The sequence below is a fragment of the Drosophila ficusphila genome, unplaced genomic scaffold (genome assembly GCF_018152265.1).
Source record: "Drosophila ficusphila isolate 14025-0441.05 unplaced genomic scaffold, ASM1815226v1 contig_791, whole genome shotgun sequence".
NCBI classification, from domain to species: domain Eukaryota; kingdom Metazoa; phylum Arthropoda; class Insecta; order Diptera; family Drosophilidae; genus Drosophila; species Drosophila ficusphila.
The window spans coordinates 26825988-26846867 of NW_025064737.1; the positions used below are offsets into that span (position 1 = coordinate 26825988).

Consider the following 20880-nt stretch of genomic DNA (forward strand, 5'->3'; position numbering starts at 1 on the left):
ACAACTCGACGGATGGTCCGCCCACCACCCAGTCGCCCAGCCACCCCCACAAGCAAGCCAAAACATATGCGACTGTTGGCCAAAATCGATATTTTCGACGAAAGGCGCACAAACGTTAAGCGGACAGCAAAAGGCCTGTTAAAAATCAGGAAAAGGGATACAAACAGAGATTTTTACTGCGAAAAGGAGATGAAGTAAAGGACGAACGGAAGGCGCAACCGGAGCATCAGCCAGACACCCGAGAATCCTGCCAGCGGCCATGGCCAAGCCCCACTCGGATGCGGACGCCTCTGGCCTGGGCTACGCCTACCAGCTGCCGTCCGGCGGCCTGCTGCTGCGCCTCAAGTCGTCCCTCTCGCAGTTCAGCGACCTGTTCAGCGACTTCAGCAGGTACATCTCGCCCGCCTACCACCACGACCGCTGCGAGCGGTCCGTCCACATGCGCCTCTACTCGATGCACAAGCGCGAGTTCGTCATGGTCTTCCTCGGCTTCTTTACCTGCTTCGGCCTGGGCATCGTCATCGGGCTGACGGGACCGCCCATCACCAGCACCTCCACGCTGACCGCCCAGCAGATCCTGGCCAACACCTCGCTGGCCAACAGCCCAGCAGTCCTGGCCACAGGACCCTTTGCCATGAAGTCCCCTCTAACCACCACCTACTCGCAGCAATTGTGGCTCATCGCCAAGTTGGTGACGGATAACAATGATGGTGGGTCAACAGATATCGTTTTACTTATAATGTAATACATAATTTTTGATTTTTTTCAGACGAACGCTACGACAAGAGTTTCCAAGTAAGCGTCTCCATCGATGGAATCAATGAGCAGCACAAACCGCAGAATGTCCTCGGATCCGGAGTTTCCCATAACCGAACAAGGCACTTGGTTTGCGTTCGAAATGACTGCGAGGAGTTCACGGTGATGCATCTGGGATTCCTTGACTACGCCCACTATATTATCACTGTGCGCTTTTACGGATTGGAATCCTTCCATCAGAAGTACAATATACGGAGCATTACATTCTACGTGAGTTGCTCCGCATTCCACCAATGTTGGTTACTAATTTTTTACTTCAGTTCAAGACTTACAATCCGGAATTCACGCAGATTGAGATCTGGTTCAGATGCATCTTTCTGCTCTTTACTTTTATTGTTATAGTAAGTATTTCGGAACATTTTAAGTTTGTATGATCATTATTGATCAGTATTATTCAAACCATTGTAACATTTTTTAATTTTCAGTGCTGGTATGCCCACACCTTGCGAAAATATCCTATCTATGATTGGTCCATTGAGCAGCGATGGCTGTCGGTTTTGCTGCCCCTACTTCTGCTTTATGATAGTGAGTCCAATCCTAAACCGAGATAATATTCTTAGAGTGTACAAGAAACTCCTATTCACAGATCCATTCTTCCCGATGATATTCCTCATGAACTCCTGGATGCCGGGAATGCTAGACGCCATTCTCCAGGCCACTTTCCTTTGTGCACTGCTCATGTTCTGGCTGTGTATTTACCATGGGCTAAGACAAAATGAGCGCAGCTTCGTCCGCTTCTACCTGGTCAAGGTAATCGTCGTTTTGCCTATCTGGCTTTGTGCCATTGTCCTTGCCACCTGGGAGAAGTGCAACGAGCTGAGGGACCCCACATACAGTCACTTTGTGGACACGAAAAACTACAATGTGGGTACCAAACTGTGAGAGCTATTACAATTTTTGTAACCAAATCCAATTTCAGGGCTTCAAGATGTTCTTCTATATTGCCTGCTGCATGTATGTGCTTTATTTGGTGTTACTGCTGTTGCGAGCATATACCGAACTTAGGTCGATGCCCTATTTTGGTAAGATATGAACCTATATTACGGGCAACATAAAACCCTTAACGATCCCCTCCGCAGATATGCGCTTGAAGTTTCTCACGCTGCTCATGCTGTTCGTCCTTTCCATTTCGATCACGGTGACCACCTGTCGCTTTGGCTTTGGAATCCTGGAGGACAACTTTGTGGCCTCATTAAACACCACCTATCGCAGCTCGGCGCAGTTCATGTGTTTCTACGGGCTGCTTAACTTTTACCTGTACACCATGGCGTATGTGTATTCGCCGGATGGACGCTTTGCCCAAGCGGAACTGGCCGTTACGAAGGATAATCCAGCCATTTCCATGATCGACGATTCCGACGAGGACGTCGTCTACGGCTCCGATGAGGAATCGCGTCGCCCTCTCACCGCTGTGGGCGGCGGAGCTGGAAAGAATGACTACGACAGCGATTGATCGGACGTCTGGATTCCAAAATGTTCCAAAGCGCAAGCGAGGGTTATAGTGCTAAATAAGTGTACAAAATATTCTCTAACATAATGCATAAATTAAACGAATTTCCGGAATTAATCCTTGATGTTTGAGTATTTGAAACTATTTTAGAAATATAGAGTTCTTTATCTTTAGAGGTTGCTTTTATCGTTATTTTACTAGATTGTTTATTAGATAATTAACACATTTCGCCAGATGATTTCAATTCAAAAGCATAGCAAAAACCCTCTAGATGGCCTCGTTGACGCCCAATTTCGTTTTGGTGAGAAGGCCGCCGTCACCCATTTCCGCATTGTATCCAGGACGATACTTCATGCCGGGAGCCTGTAGGCAAAAAGCAAAATAAGCGTGAAGCGAATCGAACAGGAAGAAGGGATTAGCTCCACTTACATTGAACCAGACATCGCGCCAGGCTTTGCTGTCATCGGCGCTGCGCAGCAGCTCGGGAACGTCGAAGCGCGGCACATTGAAGTAGTTCATCAGATCGGGCTTCTCGTTGCAGTATTTGATGCGGGCCTCGCACCACTCGGTCTCCAGCGGGAAGCGCCAGTCTATCATCTTCTTGTTATGCGGGTCCGCCTCGTACTGGTCGAAGTCGATGCGCTCGATGTCCTCGACCACAACCTCGGTCTCACCACCGGCAGTCCAGTCGTAGATGAGCAGCTCGGCGTGGGTGGAGATGTCCTTGAGGAACTGTTGCTTGTACAACTGCTCCACATCGCTCAAGTAAGCGTTGCTGAACACCTTCGATTGCACCTCGTAGTCCACGTTGCGGGCCTGGATCTGCTTCTTCACGGCCTCAACTGGCAGGTCCAAGTAAATTACCAAATGCGGCTTCAGCAGCTCACCGATGGTGTTCTGGCGCAGATCGTTATAGACGGAACGGGCGCCGCGAGACAGATATCCCTGACGGAACATGGCCTCCATGAAAACGAAGTCCGAGTAGGGACTGCGCTCGAGGACAACTCCCTGACCTGTGCTCAAGATGTGCTGCAGGGCATCGATGTACTGCGAGTAGCGCAGCATGTACATGCGGATCTGGAACTGAGCGGCCAAGTCGTGGCTAGGATCCATGCAGAAGTTGCACACATCGTAGCTGCGGCAACTGGGAGGCAGCTCGGGATCTAACTTGCGCATGTCATAGCCGTAGCTATTGATGTAGATCAGATCCAGATTCACGGCAGGATAGTACTGCATATCCAACTCCTCGGCCAGCTCCTTGGCGAACTTAGTCTTGCCGGCTGCGATGGGTCCCTCAACGCAGATCACTTTGGAGTTCTCGTCGAAACGCTTGGAAGTCTTGTCGAAAAATGAGTTGAACACGGTATACTTCTTCGTCTTGTACGGGTAGGGGGCTTCCTTGGGCACCCGGGGGCCACCTCGCATGGTCTTGCCGGAGATGCTGCATCGCTGCTGGAAAGCGGCGGGCAGGGCGTTCGTCTGCGCCTGGAGAAGAGTGGGCGCTTGTGTGGCGCGGCTGACAAGCCGCACCAGGCCAACGCGGAACACGGCAGTCATTCTGGGAAGAGAAACAAGAATCTCTATAAATATTAGATTACCGTGGTCAATCCATAATAATAACAAATAGATTTGGCCCTCTCGCAGTTGGTTACATCACAGGAGCTACGCAGGTTGTGCAGTATATTTTGGATTTAAAGTGATGAAGTAGGTTTTGGAAATTTTCTGCTGACCGGCAAACGTGCGATTTTTGCTTTACCAATGACAAAATTGTAAATGTTCGATCGGGAGGTAATAAACTCACTTTTTAAGCTACAAATCGGGAAGTCTACCCAAAAACAATGTTGGCCTCTGTGGTCGGTGTTGGAAAACGCCTCGAGCTGGGTTGTCAAAGGGTTTTGGAAATACTCAAACGGCCTATATAAAAATAAAAAATGATTGACAATGTTTTCCATTCCTTTGCAAACCCATCAAACATTTTACGCTTAAATTTGTTTTTCCATTTTTTTTTTTAAATTTCAAACTTGACAACAACTCGACAACACTCATTATCTGAGTTCCCAGGTAATCCTTACCTTTTTAACTCAATGTTAAAAAATGCTTTTCGTTTATTCTAAGCTAGCAATAACACTTTTAACTGCTGCCGCCGTGAGATTTTAATTTGTTGTAAACTTTTCCATATTTACACTTTGGCAAAACATATGGTACACTTTTCAGAGATCTGGCAACCCTCACCACATTTTTGTGCATTTGGGCTCCAAGGTTCTAACGATGAACTAAACTAACGAAAATATCAATCAAAATTTAAAGCAACTGGCTCCAGAAACAGATACACAAGCACCAGGACTTGTGAACAAGCTGATCAGGTAAGCACTTGCGATGGAACCGTGTATTTAGACGGTATTCATCCCCTTGGAGTTACGCAACTGAGAACTAATAGGATTTTCCTCGTGACACAGATTTTGTTATTGAGCTATCCCGCAGCCAAAATGGGCAATACAGCGATCACCCGAGTGCAAATGGAGGCCACCAAGAGTGTGCCGGTGGACCATGCCAAATACATGAGCGGGGCAGCCGGTTCTCCACCGCCAGAATGTCCAATGCACCAGAAACACGGAGATGCGAAGTCCGCATCTGCCGTCCCACCACACCCCAAGATGCAGGCGGCATCCGAGTGTCCAGTGCAACACGACAACAGCGACGTAAATCCGCTGAACATGATGCCACCGGCCAACCAACAGCCGGCAGCGGACCAGCCCTTCCCACTGCCCACAGACCGCCAGACCTCGACCATTCCCAAGGTCACCGAGGATGGCAGCGTCCAGTTCTGGCAGTACCCCAGCCAACAAATGTTCTGGAACGCCATGCTGCGCAAGGGATGGCGCTGGAAGACCGAGGACGTTTCGCAAAAGGACATGGGCGACATTATACGCATCCACAACGCCAACAACGAACAGGCCTGGCAGGAGGTGCTCAAGTGGGAGGCGCTGCACGCCAAGGAGTGCGGTAATCCGCGCCTCAAGAGCTTCGGCGGCAAAGCCAAGGACTTTAGTCCGCGCGCTCGTTTCCGCAGCTGGCTTGGGTGAGTGGTTCGTGCTTGTTTTTTCAAGAATCTGATGAAATATTCTATCTTCGACGTTCTTTTGACCATTTAAACTTGTTTTCAGTTACGAGCTACCCTTTGATAGGCACGACTGGATCGTCGATCGTTGCGGCAAGGATGTGCGCTATGTGATTGACTATTACGACGGTGGTTTAGTTGACAAGGACTACCGCTTCGCTCTGCTGGACGTTCGTCCTGCCATGGACTCGGTGGACAATGTTTGGGACCGGATGCGAGTGGCCTACATGCGCTGGAAATACGAGTTATCCGAGAAATTTGGCAGTCGCGACGAAGGCAAAGTGACTGCCGGTAGCGACTAAGTGGAACACTTCAATATATGATTGGTATATCTGTACAAAATCGGCTTAAGTTATCGAATGCGACTGGAGTTGTAGTTGAATGCGTTCAATACGTTGCAGAGGGAGTCACGAAAACGGCTCTGTCCTTAAATACACTTTTAATTCTGACTTCTGAACACCAACACGAAAAAGTGGTTTCTATTCAACAGTTATGGAGTATGAAAAACCATTTAAGGAATATATGTTAAACATGTTTAATTAGTAGGTAACGGATAATAACTCCTGTTGGCGCCTTTGGGTTAATCAACTGTCAGTGTTGAAAAACGCGATTGTTACTTTTAGGTTTTGTTGCTGGCCCATTACGTGAGAATCGTGTTTTGGCCGCTGGAGAGTTAATTGGATAGCACCGATCGCTCCGATCCACTTGAATCAGTCATAAATGTTAGCTGCCAGAATGAGGTTCGTTCAATACCTGCGTAAGGGTGATTTGGCCAAGCGCCTGGGTCTGTTGTCCGAGGATCAAAAATCCCTTGTGGAATTCGCCGGTTTGGAGGGAGTGCCCAGTGATCTGAAGACCCTAATTGCCCAGAACCCCAATTTGGAGGAGCTGGCAAAGAAGGCTGAAAAGCAACCGAAAGTCGAGTTGAACGATGACGTCACATTGCTGCCACCTCTAACTGATCCCGGCAAGATCATTTGCATTGGTATGTGAGTTGTGTGGACATTGACCTTCAAAATGATTTTTTTTTTATTACCCTCCTTGTAGGTTTGAATTATCAAGACCACTGCGATGAGCAGAACAAACCGGCTCCCAAGGAACCCATGTTCTTCAGCAAGTTCAACAATGCCCTGGTGGGTCCCCAAGATAATGTCATCGCCCACTCTGCAAGCGACGTATGTAGAATATGAGATAACATGAGATAGCCTTGTCGAGATTACCCATCAAAAACTTTCCGCAGAAAATCGATTGGGAAGTGGAACTTGTTTGTGTCATTGGCAAGGTCGCCCGCCAGGTGCCCAAATCCCAGGCAATGGACTATGTCTTTGGGTACACGGTGGCCCAGGATATTTCTGCCCGCGACTGGCAGAAGGAACGCAATGGAGGTCAGTTCCTTATCGGAAAGTCAATGGACACTTTCCTCCCACTGGGACCGGCTGTGGTGCACAAGAGCCTGGTGCCGGATGTCTACAACTTGAATCTGAAGACCTGGATCAACGGCGTGGAGAAACAGAACGGCAATACCGGCAACCTTATTTTCAAGATCGATGATGTGATCAACCGGCTGTCGCAGACCATCACCCTGTTGCCGGGCGACATCATTGTCACCGGCACGCCCAAAGGCGTGGGTATGCACCGTAATCCTCCAGAGTTCCTTAAGCCCGGAGATGTCATCCAGACAGAGATTGTGGGACTGGGAAAGCTGACCAACAAAGTTGTGGCTCCCTAGACCCGTCTGTTCTTGTTATGTGTTGTACGTTTGTATAGTTATTTGTTGTATATGAAACAATGCATTTAATCAAAGAGATACGAGTTTTAATGGTACTTGGATATGGGCGTTAATGTCTGTTGCAAGCCAAATATTCAGAAACCATCCCTACAATTTTGTAAGCGTTCAATTATTATTATTTAATTAACAAAGATTAGACTTTAAAAGTCTTAGACTGTGTGGCATAGTATTCGTTGCGGCTGTGATACGGCTTATAGGGATCGTTGATATAGTGCTTTGGCCGGCGCCAGAAGCTGGTGACCATCTTGTCCAGCAACCAGCTCTGCGTTGCATTGGTGAAGACGTGCTGCTTGAGTCGGCGACGCAGGGCTCCTGATTTCTTAAAGAGCTTCTTCTGACGACCAGAATGCGTGCGTATCCAGGCGCCCCAATCCAAACGCTTAAATCGCTTTAGTACTGCTTTGACGGTCTTCCGTTTTCCTTTGATCAGCGAGAACTTGGTCACGGTGCGCGTGTTTGCTGGAGATCCTGTGACTGACAAACCACCGGGCAGTTGTAGGAACTGAACAGGAGCAGAGGACAAAAGCGAAGGAGCAGGCAGAAGGCTGGGGCGGGTTAAAGTCATCAAATTGGCACGTTGTGTCTGATGCACCAAAGGAATCACTGATGGCGCAGCCGGCGACTGGCGGCAAACGCTGCGCAGCGCTGTAAATTACAAAAAGTTTGAAAAGCCCCAACTTTTTATGAGGCAACAGACGTTCACTTACCGCTTGTCACAAAAGATCTTAGCATTTCACAGACTTTCAAAGCAAAAACTCAAAATAAAACTTATTTCTATACAAAATCGTAATTGCTCTTCTTCTTAACAAATCGCGTAACAGTCAGCTGTCCGCCATTCACACAAAGAAAGGCGAATTGTTGTGCACATGGTTTTTGATTAACAATTTTTTATATCGCCTAAAAAAATAATGACTATTATAATAAACATTTTCTGTATATTATCTTGTTTATGCCCACGGTTCTTCTAATGACTGTGTAAACATTTTCTGTATATTATCTTGTTTATGCCCACGGTTCTTCTAATGACTGTGTAAAAACCATTTTCCATTTATCATCTTGTTTACTATTTATTTTATTTTGATATTTGAAAGTTTTATTATCAAAAATTTAATCTAGTATTCGCTATAAAACATTTATATACATATTTTATTCTATTTTGATTAATGTTTTCAAATTTTGAATATTGTTATAAATATTGCGACGAATCAAAAATTCGTCACGCAACATTTCTAAATCAAATGTTTTCAGACTGACCTATCGCATAAAAGCGTATATGTTGCCAACACTTTTGCCGTCAAAAAATAATCCAAAATTGTATGATTAAATTTCAGTACATCCACCGAAGGACCAAGCAAAGCGAAAAGGACGAGCAGGACACTGTGCACTGGATACGTTTTCGTGTGAGTGTGTGGGATGGAAGAGGAAGCAGCAGCACTGGCCAGCCATTCACCCACCAGCGCTGACGCAGTCGAGCCAGCTTCGAACGAATTGGGCAAAATTTAATTCACGCCGCCGGGACCTGAAAAATTCACGGGAGCCGAAGGAGGAGCAGCAGGATCAGAGCAAATCAACACCATGTATCGGCTAGCGGTGCGAGATCAGTGCAAGTGCGCCCTGCAGGTTTGTTTTCCTGGGTTGAATTATTGGCGAGCTGTTTGATAACGTGAAAATCGATCGTCACGTTGCCCCAACACCCCCGCGCACCCACAAACAAGCGGTTGGCGAAAATACAACAAGAGGCGCTGGTTATGTCATCTCCAAAGCCCAGGAATCGGGTGTAAAGCTCAAAAATTTTAGTTGTCCAGGAACGCGGGGGTGTCGGCGGGTTATCCAAATCCTATTAATAGTTGCTCTCATAATTTTCCTTTGATTTCTACAGCGTACGCTGCAACAGACGACCACAAACAGCAGACAGTTCGGCGGAAATGGGAACCGGGAGCAGGGAAGGCGGCAGCAGGGACATCAAGGATACCAGGGTCTGCCGCCGCCACCGCATATGCGCGAAGCTGGCTTCGGCAAAGTGGTCCTCTTCGTCTCCCCGTTGGCAGCCGTCGGCGGAGTCATCACCTACGCCAAGTAAACAATGATCCAGAATTGTTATCATTCCGCATTCTGTAATTCTCTAATTTCCCTGCAGGTACGACGACGACTTCCGCAAACTGGTGGAAAAGAATGTGCCCGGCGCCGGCTCCGTCATCAAAGTGGCGCTGCAGGAGGAGCCGCCATTCAAGGGCATCACCAAGAACGTCAACGACCAGATCGATAAGGTGAAGTCTGGCTTTGAGACGGTAACCACCACCGTGGACTCGGTTACCTCTAAAGTAACAGGATTATTTGGCGGCGGCAGCGGCGATGACAAGGCCAAGAAGTCCAAAGTGGAGCCGGTAAAGGCCACCCCTGCGGAAGAAAAGAAACCCAAGAAATCCACCGAAGCCAGTAAAACGGAAACAAAGCCAGTAGCGAACACCGCGAAGCCAGTTGTAGCGCCTACTCCCGTTGCTAAGCCCAAAGAGGACCCGCTGCCCCGCGAGGTCGTCGAGCTGGAGAAAGCCATCGAGTTGGCCGCCCAGTTGGCCGTCAAGGAGTACAACAAGGCCATCAACGTGTTGAAGGGGTAAGTGAATAAAAAAACAAATTTTAAACAATCTTGCTTTCAATATTCTTGGCAAAAACATTTTTGTATTTAAAGACAGTTTCGTCATACATTGCAAATGGTTAATACATGTATGTTAATTATAGAACAAACATGTCATCTTTAGGGCTATTTTCAAATATTCATTTATGTTGTGCATTTCTTTTAAGCTTCAACGATGATGTGCGTAAGGTGGTGGACAAGGCGGTGGAGAACGGAGAGAACTCTCTTTGGACCACACTGAAGAACCGTGCAAGTGCCCGGGACTCGGCGGTAGCCACAGCGGAGCACGCTGCGCGCGAAGCCCAGGAGAAGATTAGTAAGAACAGCAACTCTTGAGTATGTTTTTATCAGAGCTTACTTTCATAATATATTTCAGTTGCCTGCGAGATCGCCTTGAGTGCTGCGGCGACTGCACAAAACGCGAAGTCAGTGGAGGCGGTGCGCGACAAGATCAAGAAGTTGGTGGACCACATAAGCAACGTCAAGGACGAGCTCTACCGACACAAGGACACTGCCAGCGTGTCGGACAAGTACTGGCGCAATGTAGAGAAGGCGCGTAACTACTTCATCGACGAGATCGAGTCTATTTTCCCCGGCCTCAGCCTGGCGGATAAGAACCTCAATCTGTCGAAGGAGGACCTCGACCTGTTCATCTTGCACGCCTACACCCACGTTCTGGCGTACCAGAAGGAGCTGCAGCGCCTGCAAACCGACGGTGAACTGCGCCTGAAGCGAGCTATTGACTCGGTTCGCGGGGACCAGGATTCGGAGGCTCTGCGCGCTCAGCTGGAATACCATTTGGAGGCTGAAAGGCGTAAGCTGGCCGTGGAGAACCAGAAGAAGATCTTCAACATTCACGCCGAGTCCGACAAGCAGTTGCGCTTACAGCTCAAAAAGCAGGCGGAGGCCCACGCCGATCACATCAAGGACATCGTGGCCCAGCGGGAGACCGATCTCACGCGCAGCTTTAGGCGCGAGTTGGAGGACAAGCTGGCCACCGAGAAGGCAAACTATAAGCTGCAGTTAGCCACCATGCTGGGCAAGCTCCGCGGCATGGACGCGGCTCTAGCTGGTGAGTATATATTTCCTACATTACTTTTTAAGCTTAAGTAGTGTAGCACGGCTAGAAATATAATCTTTTTATACATCTCTAAAACATGCTGCTACTTTAGAGATTGAGGATGAGTTTCAAGGTACTTTCATCAAGTCATAAGTAAATTCATTTAGTTCTTTTTAGAAATAGTCGATCGAGTATAAAAGAATAGTTGCATTTAGAATTGTTCTCCCAACACTAATTGGTTATATTTTTGTAGAGCGTGCGGATGCAGAGCGTACTGCCAATCAGGCGCAGGCCTTGTGGGCCGCCTGCCAAGCTCTGTGGGCCTCCGTGCGCACTGCCACTCCTGGCGTGCACTACAAGGAGAAGCTGCGTCCACTGAAGAACGAGATTAATGCCATTGCCAAGGTGGCCAGTAAGTAGAAATAGGTTTTTAGGAAAAATCAAAATCAATGCCAATATCATTATCCTAACAGAGGGCGACGATCTGGTGGCAGCTGTGCTGGAAAGCGTGCCTCGAGAGGCTCAGGAGCGCGGTGTCTATCCCGAGGATGCGCTGCGCGAGCGATTCCTGAATGTGGAGCGCGTGGCGCGACGACTGGCTTTGGTGCCAGAGGATGGAGCCAGTCTGCCCATCTATTTCCTGTCCTATCTGCAGTCGCTGTTCATCCTGCGACCCGATAATCCCATTTCAAAGGACGAACTCGACAACAAACCCTTCGACTATAGCAAACTGGACACCTACGATATCCTAAACAGGGCCAGGTAAGAAAGTTTAAAATGTGTAGAAACCGAAAATATGAATTGTTGCCTTCTTTCAGATACCATGTGGATCGCAGCGACTTCCTGCAGGCGCTAAGGTACATGAACCTGCTCCAGGGTGCATCCCGCCAAATTGCCGGCGAGTGGATCAAGGAGGCCCGCCTCATGCTGGAGACGCAGCAGGCGGCCAACACCCTGATGGCCCATGCAGCTGCCAGCGGCCTGTTGTATTTGTAGACTACGTCCCACATTTCCTTCCTCCACAAATACAAAGAAGCACTTATTATTTGTCATTACTCCAAGAGAAGACGGAACGAAAGCCACTAAGCGCAATAGATAAACCGCAATATGTAATTTGTCCAATGAGAGATCACAGTTTAAAAAATACTTATATATATTTGTAAAATTTTGTTTAGCTTCAATTATACAAATTATATATAGATGAACGTCATTATTATATTCAAACAAATTATGTTTTGGGGACATCGTTAAGATGAATTAAATTCCCCGTTTATTGTACCATTATTCGAAAACTATGAAGCAATACTAGTGGCTGGATATTCTGAAATTGGCAATCTTTTTTAGTTTTCCTGGAGAGCATTGTGATTAGTAAAGGCAAAAATACAAACATAATTGTTTTATTTATCGAAAGAAAAATCTAAATAAAATCATACGAAAACAAAAATTTTTAACGAGTTTTATAAATAAAATTCCAAATATAATATTACAAAATTCGAAAGGTGTATTTCCACAATACAATTTTTGAACATAGCAACCAATGTTAAGCACTTTTTATAATGTCTTTTTCACAGATTTCGTTTTCCCAATAACGATATATTTCGTAATAAAGTTTTGCCCGCCAAAATTCTGATAATCGGACGTTATCCAACACAGGTCGCTGCCGTTTCGTGGGAGGCTATTGCCAGCCCTGGTAGCCCTGAGGAATCAGCTGGTTTGCGTGGTCGATTTGGTCCTATTGAAATTTTCGGTTTTGGCACCGGAGCAAAAATCACATCGCAATCAAATTTCCCGTGCCCACAGGATTTACGTTTGGTTTTTGGGTAACAGCCGGAACATCTAGCAAACCGATCAGCAAAATGTCGATGCTGGCAAGAACCGTTGGTCGCACCTTCATGCAGGTAAATGCTTCTCGAGTCCGGAGGCTCTTACATAAACACTTGCCCGCGACGCGCTGTGCGAATTATTCTGCACTGGGCCCCAGTTCTTTTTTCTTTTTTGAGGTTATAATCCTAGCAAGCCCAGTAAGTAATTCCATCTAAATTCTATATTTTTAGGCTGCGGCAGCACGTAGTCTGCACACCACGTCGTCTGTTCGCGCTCCGGTGAGTAAAATGTGGCATTGTGGAGGAACCAAAAGGTAATCAAAATCTTATTCGCATTGCAGGATAGCTACGGAGCCAACAGGACCACCTGCACACTGGTGCCCGGCGACGGTGTGGGTCCTGAGCTGGTCTACTCCCTACAGGAAGTCTTTAAGGTAGCTATTCCTCAAAATCACTTATTGGCGCATAAGAGGACTAGAGCCTTGATAGATTTGTTAATTACTTGAAAAGTTTGTTATTAATTACACGTGGCAATTACAAGACTAGAAAGTTAAAAAATAGTTAAGATCTTCAGACATCCATTATTCAAATGGCAGAATCAATTTTGATAACATTTTAATTTTCCCGGTCACGAGTAATTTTATAACAAAAATCAGAACGCCTCAACTTATCTACACCGTAAAGATATGCAGTAAGTGGCTACTTAAAAACGTTGAATATCTGCAAGGAAATTCCATATAAATTATTTTGATTTAAGATTTTATCATCTGTAACAAGTAATTTTTAAAACAAATTTGAAATCAAAATTGATGTTTTTGTTATACAAAATCGGTCAACATAAATTGGCGCCTAAGTAAATATGATATTAATCTTATCTTGTCTTTTAGGCAGCCAGTGTTCCCGTGGACTTCGAGTGCTACTTCCTATCCGAAATCAACCCTGTGCTAAGTGCCAAACTGGAGGATGTGGTGGCCTCCATTCAGAAGAACAAAGTGTGCATAAAGGTAAGTTTGTCTTACAACAAGCAGTCTGGCAAATGTTAACAGATCTCCTCTAGGGTGTTTTGGCCACACCCGACTACAGCAATGTGGGTGATCTGCAGACCCTCAACATGAAGCTCCGCAACGACTTGGACCTGTACGCCAACGTGGTGCATGTCCGGAGTTTGCCCGGCGTGAAGACCCGCCACACCAACATTGATACTGTCATCATCCGTGAGCAGACCGAGGGCGAGTACTCGGCTCTGGAGCACGAGTCGGTGCCCGGAATTGTGGAGTGTCTGAAGATTATCACCGCCAAGAAGTCCATGCGCATCGCCAAGTTTGCCTTCGACTACGCCACGAAGAACCAGCGCAAGAAGGTCACCGCCGTGCACAAGGCCAACATCATGAAGCTGGGCGACGGCCTCTTCCTCCGCTCCTGCGAGGAGGTCTCCCGGCTCTATCCGCGCATCCAGTTCGAGAAGATGATCGTGGACAACACGACCATGCAGATGGTCTCCAACCCCAACCAGTTCGACGTGATGGTCACGCCCAATCTCTACGGCGCTATCGTCGACAATCTGGCCAGTGGTCTTGTGGGCGGCGCTGGTGTCGTCGCCGGTGCCTCCTACTCCTCGGAGGCCGTGGTCTTTGAGCCGGTAAGAAAATATTTCGGGGCAGCCCGGGGAACTGGTAGCTTAATCGCCAGCCTAATCTGCTATAAACACTGATTTACGGGACCCTCGACTGAAGTTTCCCCTCTTCGCACGCTTATCTCTAATTCCGATTCCTGATTGCAGGGTGCACGTCACACATTCGCCGAGGCTGTGGGTAAGAACGTGGCCAACCCAACTGCTATGCTGCTTTGCGGCGTAAAGCTGCTGCGCCACATCAACCTGCCTACCTACGGCGAGATCATTCAGAACGCCATCAACAAGGTGTTGAATGATGGCAAGGTGCGCACCAAGGATCTGGGAGGACAATCGACCACGCAGGACTTCACCCGGGCCATTATCCTGAACATGTCCTAGATGGGCACCATTGTCATCGCCGGCGCGATCAGCAAGTTTTCTCTATTATGGGCAATGCCGTTGGCGCTTATTAAATCGACACTAGACAGTTTCTGTTGTTGCCACAGCTAAATTTGAATTGTTTAAAAAACTCCCTTAAAAGTTATTAGTTTCTCTTTACGTCCAATTTTTATTTATCCCGATGTCTTTAGTGCATTCATTTGAGTATTATTTCCGGCGAATATTTAAGTTTAGTCCAATTGAAACGCCCCAAGACCCGCCCCGAATCCAAAAACCCGCGAATTCTTTAATTTTACCAATTGGCAGTAACACATTGATCCTTGATTATGTTGTAATTATTTACGTATTATTTTTCCTCTTTATTGATTTTGCAAAGATCCGATCTTGCGGCCGATTTATTCTTTATGTTTACCTTGTTGAAAAGCAAAACAAAAAAAAACCGAAAACAAATGATATTGCTAAACCAATTAAACTGATAGCGGACGGCTTTTGAGTGGACCCACTCCACTGGAGCTGTGAGAATGATAACAATAAACTCAAATCTAAATTAATTATTATTTAAAAGCCATTGTCAGTTTGAGCTGTCTAAATTTTAAGTAATAAATAAAAAAGATAAAACCTGAAATACTTTGAGAAACATTTTTGTCTCTGGAAGCTGCCAACAAAATCATTCACAAGCTCACATTTCTAAGAAAACCGAAAACAAATTTAATGGAAAACTTGATACCAAACATAGCCAAAATGCAAATATCAGAACACCAAATGTGATGGCACAGATTTTGGACAGGCTCCGGCCTCGTCCGGATGGACCTATCCGCCCTTGGGCTTGGCCAACTCGATGAGGCGTGGCGAGGCCTTGGCCTTGAGGGCCGCCGGCGAAATCGCGAAAGGATTCTCCCGGATGTGCGTATTCTCGAACTCCTTCGGCTCCGCCAGCTCCTTGATGCGAGTGCTCGCTTTGTACTTGAGCGCATTGGGAGCGATCCCGAATGGATTCTCCTTGACGTCCGCCAGTCCCTGGTTGGCATCGCGAGACGTGAGCGGCTCGGACATCTCCTTGATGCGGGCGCTCGCTAGGGAAGCAGTAAAAGTCGGTAAACATATCTATTTATGGAATTTCAGATATGCAGATACTCACGCTTGTAACGAAGGGCATTCGGCGAAACCTTCTCGGGATTCTCGTTGATGTGCACATTGTCCCGCGTAACGGGCTGTGATATATCCTTGAGCCGCTTGGACGCTTTGTAGTCCTTCATTTGTTGTGTCAGCTCCCACTTGGGCTTGAGCTCCTCCAAAAAGGCCTTTGGACTCGCCAACTTTTGGAGGCGTGCTTGGTCGATCTCCCCAGCCGCTCGCGACTATATGGTAACAAATTTTGCTCATTAATATCTAATATTATTATTGAAAGGCCAAATTCAAAGCTCTTTAATTTTAGGTAAGTTAACTACTATTTAACTCACCGGTTTTGGAGGTTTAGGCGCTTTCTTCGGTTTCGCCAGATTCTCAATGTATTTTTCATGCTTAGCCAACTGCTTCTCCGTCTTCTTCTTCTTTTTCTTTCTGAATAATCGATACGATGAATTTTATAATATATTATAGGGATAGATAGTGGATAAACTTACGGTTTACGCAAAGGCTGGATATTCGCTAGGCGACTGTAGAGAGACAAGTAGCTGTAGCGGAGCCACCTGTTCAGGATGGACTCGCCGATCTTGTCACCGGTATTGATGGCCGTCCTCCGCCGTTGGAGCAGTCGGCGAACCGTGGGCAGGGCCAACTGTTCGGTGCGCGTGTAGCTTTGGGCATCGCAGGGGCGAACCATCTCGATGCATTTGCGAAACGGGCAGGCGCACTTGGGCACGAAGCGGCAGTAGCGGCGGTTGGGAACCGCCATCTCCATCAGGCGTCTGCGTTTCACAAACATTCGATCATGGCGCCTGTACAATTTGTTCAGGTCCTTGCCAATATCCCGCACAAAACACTCGGCATCGTAGGGAATTGGATCCCGGATGGGACAGCAATCCGGACGAACACTGTCCTTTAACTGCAAACATGTTGTGACCTCTGGGCTGAGGTCGCACTTCAATCTTTGGATGGTCATTCTAGAGGTTTCCGAATTTTGGAATTGTCTGCACAACCAATTTAATTCTTCTATTATTTTTTTTACGTTTTTTTTTTAGTAAAACATTGACGATTATCTGAACAATCCGAACCTAAACTTCATGTGGAGAATTTTTTAAACTGAAGTTTTTTTTTTCATTTGACAACAAATGGAAATTGCTTCGGGATAGAAAATGCATGGATAAATAATTTTCAATAACTATACTTACCCCTCGAGGGATCTACCCTCGTTTGGCTGATTTTAAAGCAAACAACTATTTATTCTTTTATTAATGTTTTATTGACAGTATTCATAAAAATACTGAGAGTATGCTCCAAGTTCACATCATTACAAGTTAATAGTTTTGTTTGGGGTTTGTATTTCCTCTGTCTCTCCTGCAAGTTGTTCATTTCTTTAGTTTGGTTTCTGCCAGTTATTGTATACCTGCTATTTTTGTTCATTCTGTTCACATATACACAAATCTTATCTTTTCCTTAAGCAATTTTTGCCTGTATCCTTGTCGTCCTCAACTGGTCTCTTTTTATGCTTTTTTACAATGTTTTTGCCATACATTTGAGTTGGTTCGAAAATTTTCAACTTTTTTTACGACTTTTTTATTGCAATTCAATTGGAATTCAGCACTTGTTTTTGTTGTTCTTGTCATTGGCTTTTAAATTTAGGTTTAGACTTCTTTTTGTTTACGAACAAAATAACTTGAAAACGAAAGTGGTAAGCATAATGTTAATAATATTTGTTATACACTCACATCGAACTTATGCATTACACTCATACGTACACAAATATGTACTATAAATTTGAATTTAGCATTTACTAGGTCATTTTTTTTGTTGACAAAAATTTTGCTAATTTGAATTTACCTTATTTTGGTTGTTTTTCATTTAATATTCGATTTGTAGAGAATCCCACTTGGAATTCGCGTGTGTATCGATTTCAATATTTACAAAAAAATCCACGCCAAAGCGAAATAATAATTAGATCTATGTAAATTAGGGGGTATCTTTCGTTATCTTTTTGTTTGCCATCCAAATATGTATGTTTTTACACTTAATGCATTTTTAGTTTAAATTTTCCTCGCATATCGTATACAGTTTTGTCTTAGAAATACAACTTTAATCAGAATTTATCGAAAGTTTTTTTTGCCTGAAGTATTTTCTGCGTTTAGATATTTTTGTCCCTTTAGATTTATTTTTGACACGCTAAATATATATAATATATGTATACAGATTACCAAAAGGGTTGCTCCTTCTTTTATGTACATACATACGACTTTTTCGGTTTGCATAATTTTGCATAGTTTCACATGTTTTGGAATTTCAATTTGATTTTTCTTGCCTTTAAGATATGCCTCCAAACTTGTTTTAGACTTAGTTTTCTTGACACAATTTTTTGTGTTAATATACCAGTTGCTTTATTATTTTTGTTTAAATCATTTCTCCTTTAGTTGGTCCCTGAAGCTGTGTTGAGTTTAGATATACCATTCCTTTGGCTCGTCTGAAATAGTTTCTGCCTGTATTGATTTTGGTTCGGAATATTCCAAAAGTGTTTCGTGGGTTGGAGCCAAAACAATTCTCGAAAGTGGTGAGAGTCAACTGAAGAACTAAACTAAAAACGAAACTCAATTAACAGAAATAAAAGATTCAATTGCCTTTTGTTGTTGTTGTTGTTGGTATTTGCATCTGTTGAGTGCCAATTGTTGCTCATCTCTTGCATGTGAAAATGGAGCAAATATTGGCCATGTTAGAAGAGTTTTCGGTTCCTATCACGGCCAATATTTACTTTGGGCTATTGTTTAGTTTATTTGTAATTCTGTCATCTGTCAATTATAACTATTGCATATAATGGTATTAAGTATCTTGTTGCAATTGTTAGACTGTGCTTAATTTAATATTCATATTTTTCTTATCTCTGCAATGTGTGAACGGAAAGCCTCCTGTGGTGATAATAAATGAAAACGAAAACAAATGGTTTAACTAAAATATTTTTCATTTTATTAATAAACGTTTAATTCGTAAATATATTGTATATATCGGGTTTTTTTGCGTTTAAAACATAATAAGTAAATAATAAAGATAACGAAAATTATAAACTTAGACTTAATTATGTGTGTCTGTGTAATATAATAACAATTATGCACGCCTTACTAAACAGAATTTTCGCCGTTGCTTTTGTAAATATTAATTTTAGGTTTACAATATATTTATTACAATTACTTTTGTATAAATCAAATTAAGCAAAATTTCATTGTGTTTATAAATTACTTATAAAATTAAACATATTTCTTTTGGATTTATTTTCAACGCAGAACATAATAAATTTCACATTTTTGCTGCAGTGTTAAGTTTTTCTTCACTTTCTGTTTCATTTTAAAAATCTCTCTTTGCGTCTTAGCTTTAATGCTAAATACACTTTGATGTACTTATGGGCTATTGCTAATAATAATGCGAATTCTTTTTTTTTTTTTGCTTATTGGCTTTTGTTTTCCACTAAAAAAAAAAATTGTTAATTTGTTTTTAATTTTGCAGTAATTATGTAAATGCAAAATAAATTGCTTTTCTGCTCTATTTTCTGTAGTGTAGTTTACCAAAATTCTAATTTTATGAATTGTACTTACATCAGTTTGTTTGTTTGTTGTAAAAATAATGAAAAATATTCTCAAAACTTTTGCCTGGCTAAGATTTAAGTTTTCTGTGGTTGTTTCTCGCTTTTTTTGCCAATTGCTTATACCTATTGAAGTTGGTTGTTTTACGGATTGATTGATTAATTATGAATATTATTTTTCTAGGGCTATTGTTGTTGTAACTGTAACTGTGTGGATTTGTTGTTTGGTGTGTAAAAGTTAATAATTGAAATAAAAATTGGTTTTGTTTTTTAATTCATTATGTCTGTTTCTATATTATTGATATAAAGGTTTTGCCATTGAAGTTCGATTTGGTGCTACTTCTTTTTTCTGTTTTTCGCGTTTTTCGCTTTTCGTTTTCCTATTTCCAGTTCTGAGTTGGTATCTGATTCTATTGCTTGGCTATGATCGATCCTAATTAAGTGGCTATTGTATCGGTTATGTGGCTATGAATACAAATCTGTTTTGAAGAAACGGTTTTGTGTGTGTATCTGTGTTTGGGGTCTTGTTAAAGTTAATTGCTGTGGCTATTTCTATTTACTTGTGGCTATTTAAGTTTGTAGTAAGAGTAGTACTATTGTTTAATAAAATTGTGGTTGCTGCTGTTGTTGTTGTTGTTATTGTTGTTGCTGTTTGTTGGTTGTATTTGTTGATAGAAAAAAGAAAAGTACAATCGACTTTAGGCTGTTGTTGTGGTGTTTTGAATAAGTCTGAGCTTTGGATACATCTACATCCACATTGTATATTATTTAAGTTTGATAGTTAATAGATTTTTATTCGGTATCTATTCAATTTTTGTTTCAATTATTTTCGGGCTATTGTTGGTTGGTTGTTCTCTGTGCTGGGCTATTTTGTGGTTGTTGTCACGGCTGGGCTATTGTTTCTTAGCATTTTTCTTTCGCTGGTTCGCTTGATCTTTGCTGATCTTAAGTTGTTGCGGTCGCTCAAGTTGAACTTAGGAGAAAAGTTTTGAGTTGTTTTTCGGACTGTGATGTCTTGATCTGAACGATGAGAATGTGAAGAATTTCTGGTTTTGGACTGAAGCGTGCGCATAATAATGGAAAACCTAGGCGTAGTCTAACTGCTATTTAAAAGAGTTATGTGCACTTATAATGATTTTTGATTTTCGATCCATACGGTAAACATATGCTTGATTCATCCTTCTTGGCATTGGCAAAGAAAGCTTGTAAATTATATTAATCTTTAATGTTAATATATTTGTTGTTGGTTGCTTGGTTTTGTTTGAAACAATTGCACTATAGTTCAAATGATTTTGCCCATTTAAGAAGTCAATAAAAATAGGGAATAATAATTCTAGTAATAATAAAAAAAGAGGTGAATACCATAAAAATGTTGTCTAATATGTACAAACCATAAATCGAGGCTAACAACGCGCTAAATATTTTTAGTCGGTATAATAATAGAATAATAATTATGGT

At 43.7% G+C, this 20880-nt stretch overlaps 8 protein-coding genes across 10 annotated transcripts; 5 read left to right on the plus strand and 3 right to left on the minus strand.

Annotated features, from left to right (window-relative positions):
- Positions 1-2: 2 nt before the first annotated feature.
- On the plus strand, positions 3-2383 carry LOC108099372 (transmembrane protein 181). The gene is made up of 7 exons (XM_017202864.2): positions 3-710; positions 770-1026; positions 1077-1157; positions 1242-1341; positions 1403-1680; positions 1736-1838; positions 1896-2383. The coding sequence occupies exons 1-7, from the start codon at positions 260-262 to the stop codon at positions 2267-2269; spliced, it is 1644 nt and encodes a 547-aa protein (XP_017058353.1). The 5' UTR covers positions 3-259; the 3' UTR covers positions 2270-2383.
- Positions 2384-2443: 60 nt separating this feature from the next.
- Positions 2444-4196, minus strand: LOC108099373 (NADH dehydrogenase [ubiquinone] 1 alpha subcomplex subunit 10, mitochondrial). Of its 2 annotated transcripts, XM_017202866.2 has the most exons (3): positions 4068-4196; positions 2696-3824; positions 2444-2629 (listed from the first exon to the last, which is right to left on the minus strand). In XM_017202866.2, the coding sequence occupies exons 2-3, from the start codon at positions 3821-3823 to the stop codon at positions 2534-2536; spliced, it is 1224 nt and encodes a 407-aa protein (XP_017058355.1). In that variant the 5' UTR covers position 3824; positions 4068-4196; the 3' UTR covers positions 2444-2533. The 2 variants fall into 2 exon arrangements, with proteins under 2 accessions (XP_017058355.1, XP_017058354.1); XM_017202865.2 differs by lacking the exon at positions 4068-4196 and having other exon boundaries at positions 2696-3838.
- A 203-nt stretch (positions 4197-4399) lies between these two features.
- LOC108099376 (holocytochrome c-type synthase) lies at positions 4400-5847 on the plus strand. Its single transcript, XM_017202869.2, has 3 exons — positions 4400-4629; positions 4723-5345; positions 5431-5847. The coding sequence occupies exons 2-3, from the start codon at positions 4753-4755 to the stop codon at positions 5684-5686; spliced, it is 849 nt and encodes a 282-aa protein (XP_017058358.1). The 5' UTR covers positions 4400-4629; positions 4723-4752; the 3' UTR covers positions 5687-5847.
- Positions 5848-6004: 157 nt separating this feature from the next.
- On the plus strand, positions 6005-7187 carry LOC108099374 (fumarylacetoacetate hydrolase domain-containing protein 2). The gene is made up of 3 exons (XM_017202867.2): positions 6005-6369; positions 6432-6559; positions 6625-7187. Exons 1-3 carry the CDS (start codon positions 6105-6107, stop codon positions 7111-7113), a joined length of 882 nt encoding a protein of 293 aa, XP_017058356.1. The 5' UTR covers positions 6005-6104; the 3' UTR covers positions 7114-7187.
- LOC108099378 (39S ribosomal protein L35, mitochondrial) lies at positions 7178-8027 on the minus strand. The gene is made up of 2 exons (XM_017202871.1): positions 7881-8027; positions 7178-7818 (listed from the first exon to the last, which is right to left on the minus strand). The coding sequence occupies exons 1-2, from the start codon at positions 7903-7905 to the stop codon at positions 7307-7309; spliced, it is 537 nt and encodes a 178-aa protein (XP_017058360.1). The 5' UTR covers positions 7906-8027; the 3' UTR covers positions 7178-7306.
- Positions 8028-8437: 410 nt separating this feature from the next.
- LOC108099368 (MICOS complex subunit Mic60) lies at positions 8438-12312 on the plus strand. Of its 2 annotated transcripts, XM_017202860.2 has the most exons (9): positions 8438-8793; positions 9053-9249; positions 9311-9787; positions 9976-10124; positions 10185-10880; positions 10981-11001; positions 11122-11280; positions 11342-11630; positions 11687-12312. In XM_017202860.2, exons 1-9 carry the CDS (start codon positions 8749-8751, stop codon positions 11862-11864), a joined length of 2211 nt encoding a protein of 736 aa, XP_017058349.1. In that variant the 5' UTR covers positions 8438-8748; the 3' UTR covers positions 11865-12312. The 2 variants fall into 2 exon arrangements, with proteins under 2 accessions (XP_017058349.1, XP_017058350.1); XM_017202861.2 differs by lacking the exon at positions 10981-11001 and having other exon boundaries at positions 8440-8793.
- Positions 12313-12451: 139 nt separating this feature from the next.
- Positions 12452-15327, plus strand: LOC108099576 (isocitrate dehydrogenase [NAD] subunit beta, mitochondrial). Its single transcript, XM_017203179.2, has 6 exons — positions 12452-12766; positions 12923-12970; positions 13033-13125; positions 13579-13695; positions 13749-14330; positions 14472-15327. Exons 1-6 carry the CDS (start codon positions 12725-12727, stop codon positions 14700-14702), a joined length of 1113 nt encoding a protein of 370 aa, XP_017058668.1. The 5' UTR covers positions 12452-12724; the 3' UTR covers positions 14703-15327.
- A 59-nt stretch (positions 15328-15386) lies between these two features.
- LOC108099577 lies at positions 15387-16956 on the minus strand. Its single transcript, XM_017203180.2, has 4 exons — positions 16325-16956; positions 16163-16262; positions 15841-16060; positions 15387-15775 (listed from the first exon to the last, which is right to left on the minus strand). Exons 1-4 carry the CDS (start codon positions 16801-16803, stop codon positions 15513-15515), a joined length of 1062 nt encoding a protein of 353 aa, XP_017058669.1. The 5' UTR covers positions 16804-16956; the 3' UTR covers positions 15387-15512.
- Positions 16957-20880: the final 3924 nt, after the last annotated feature.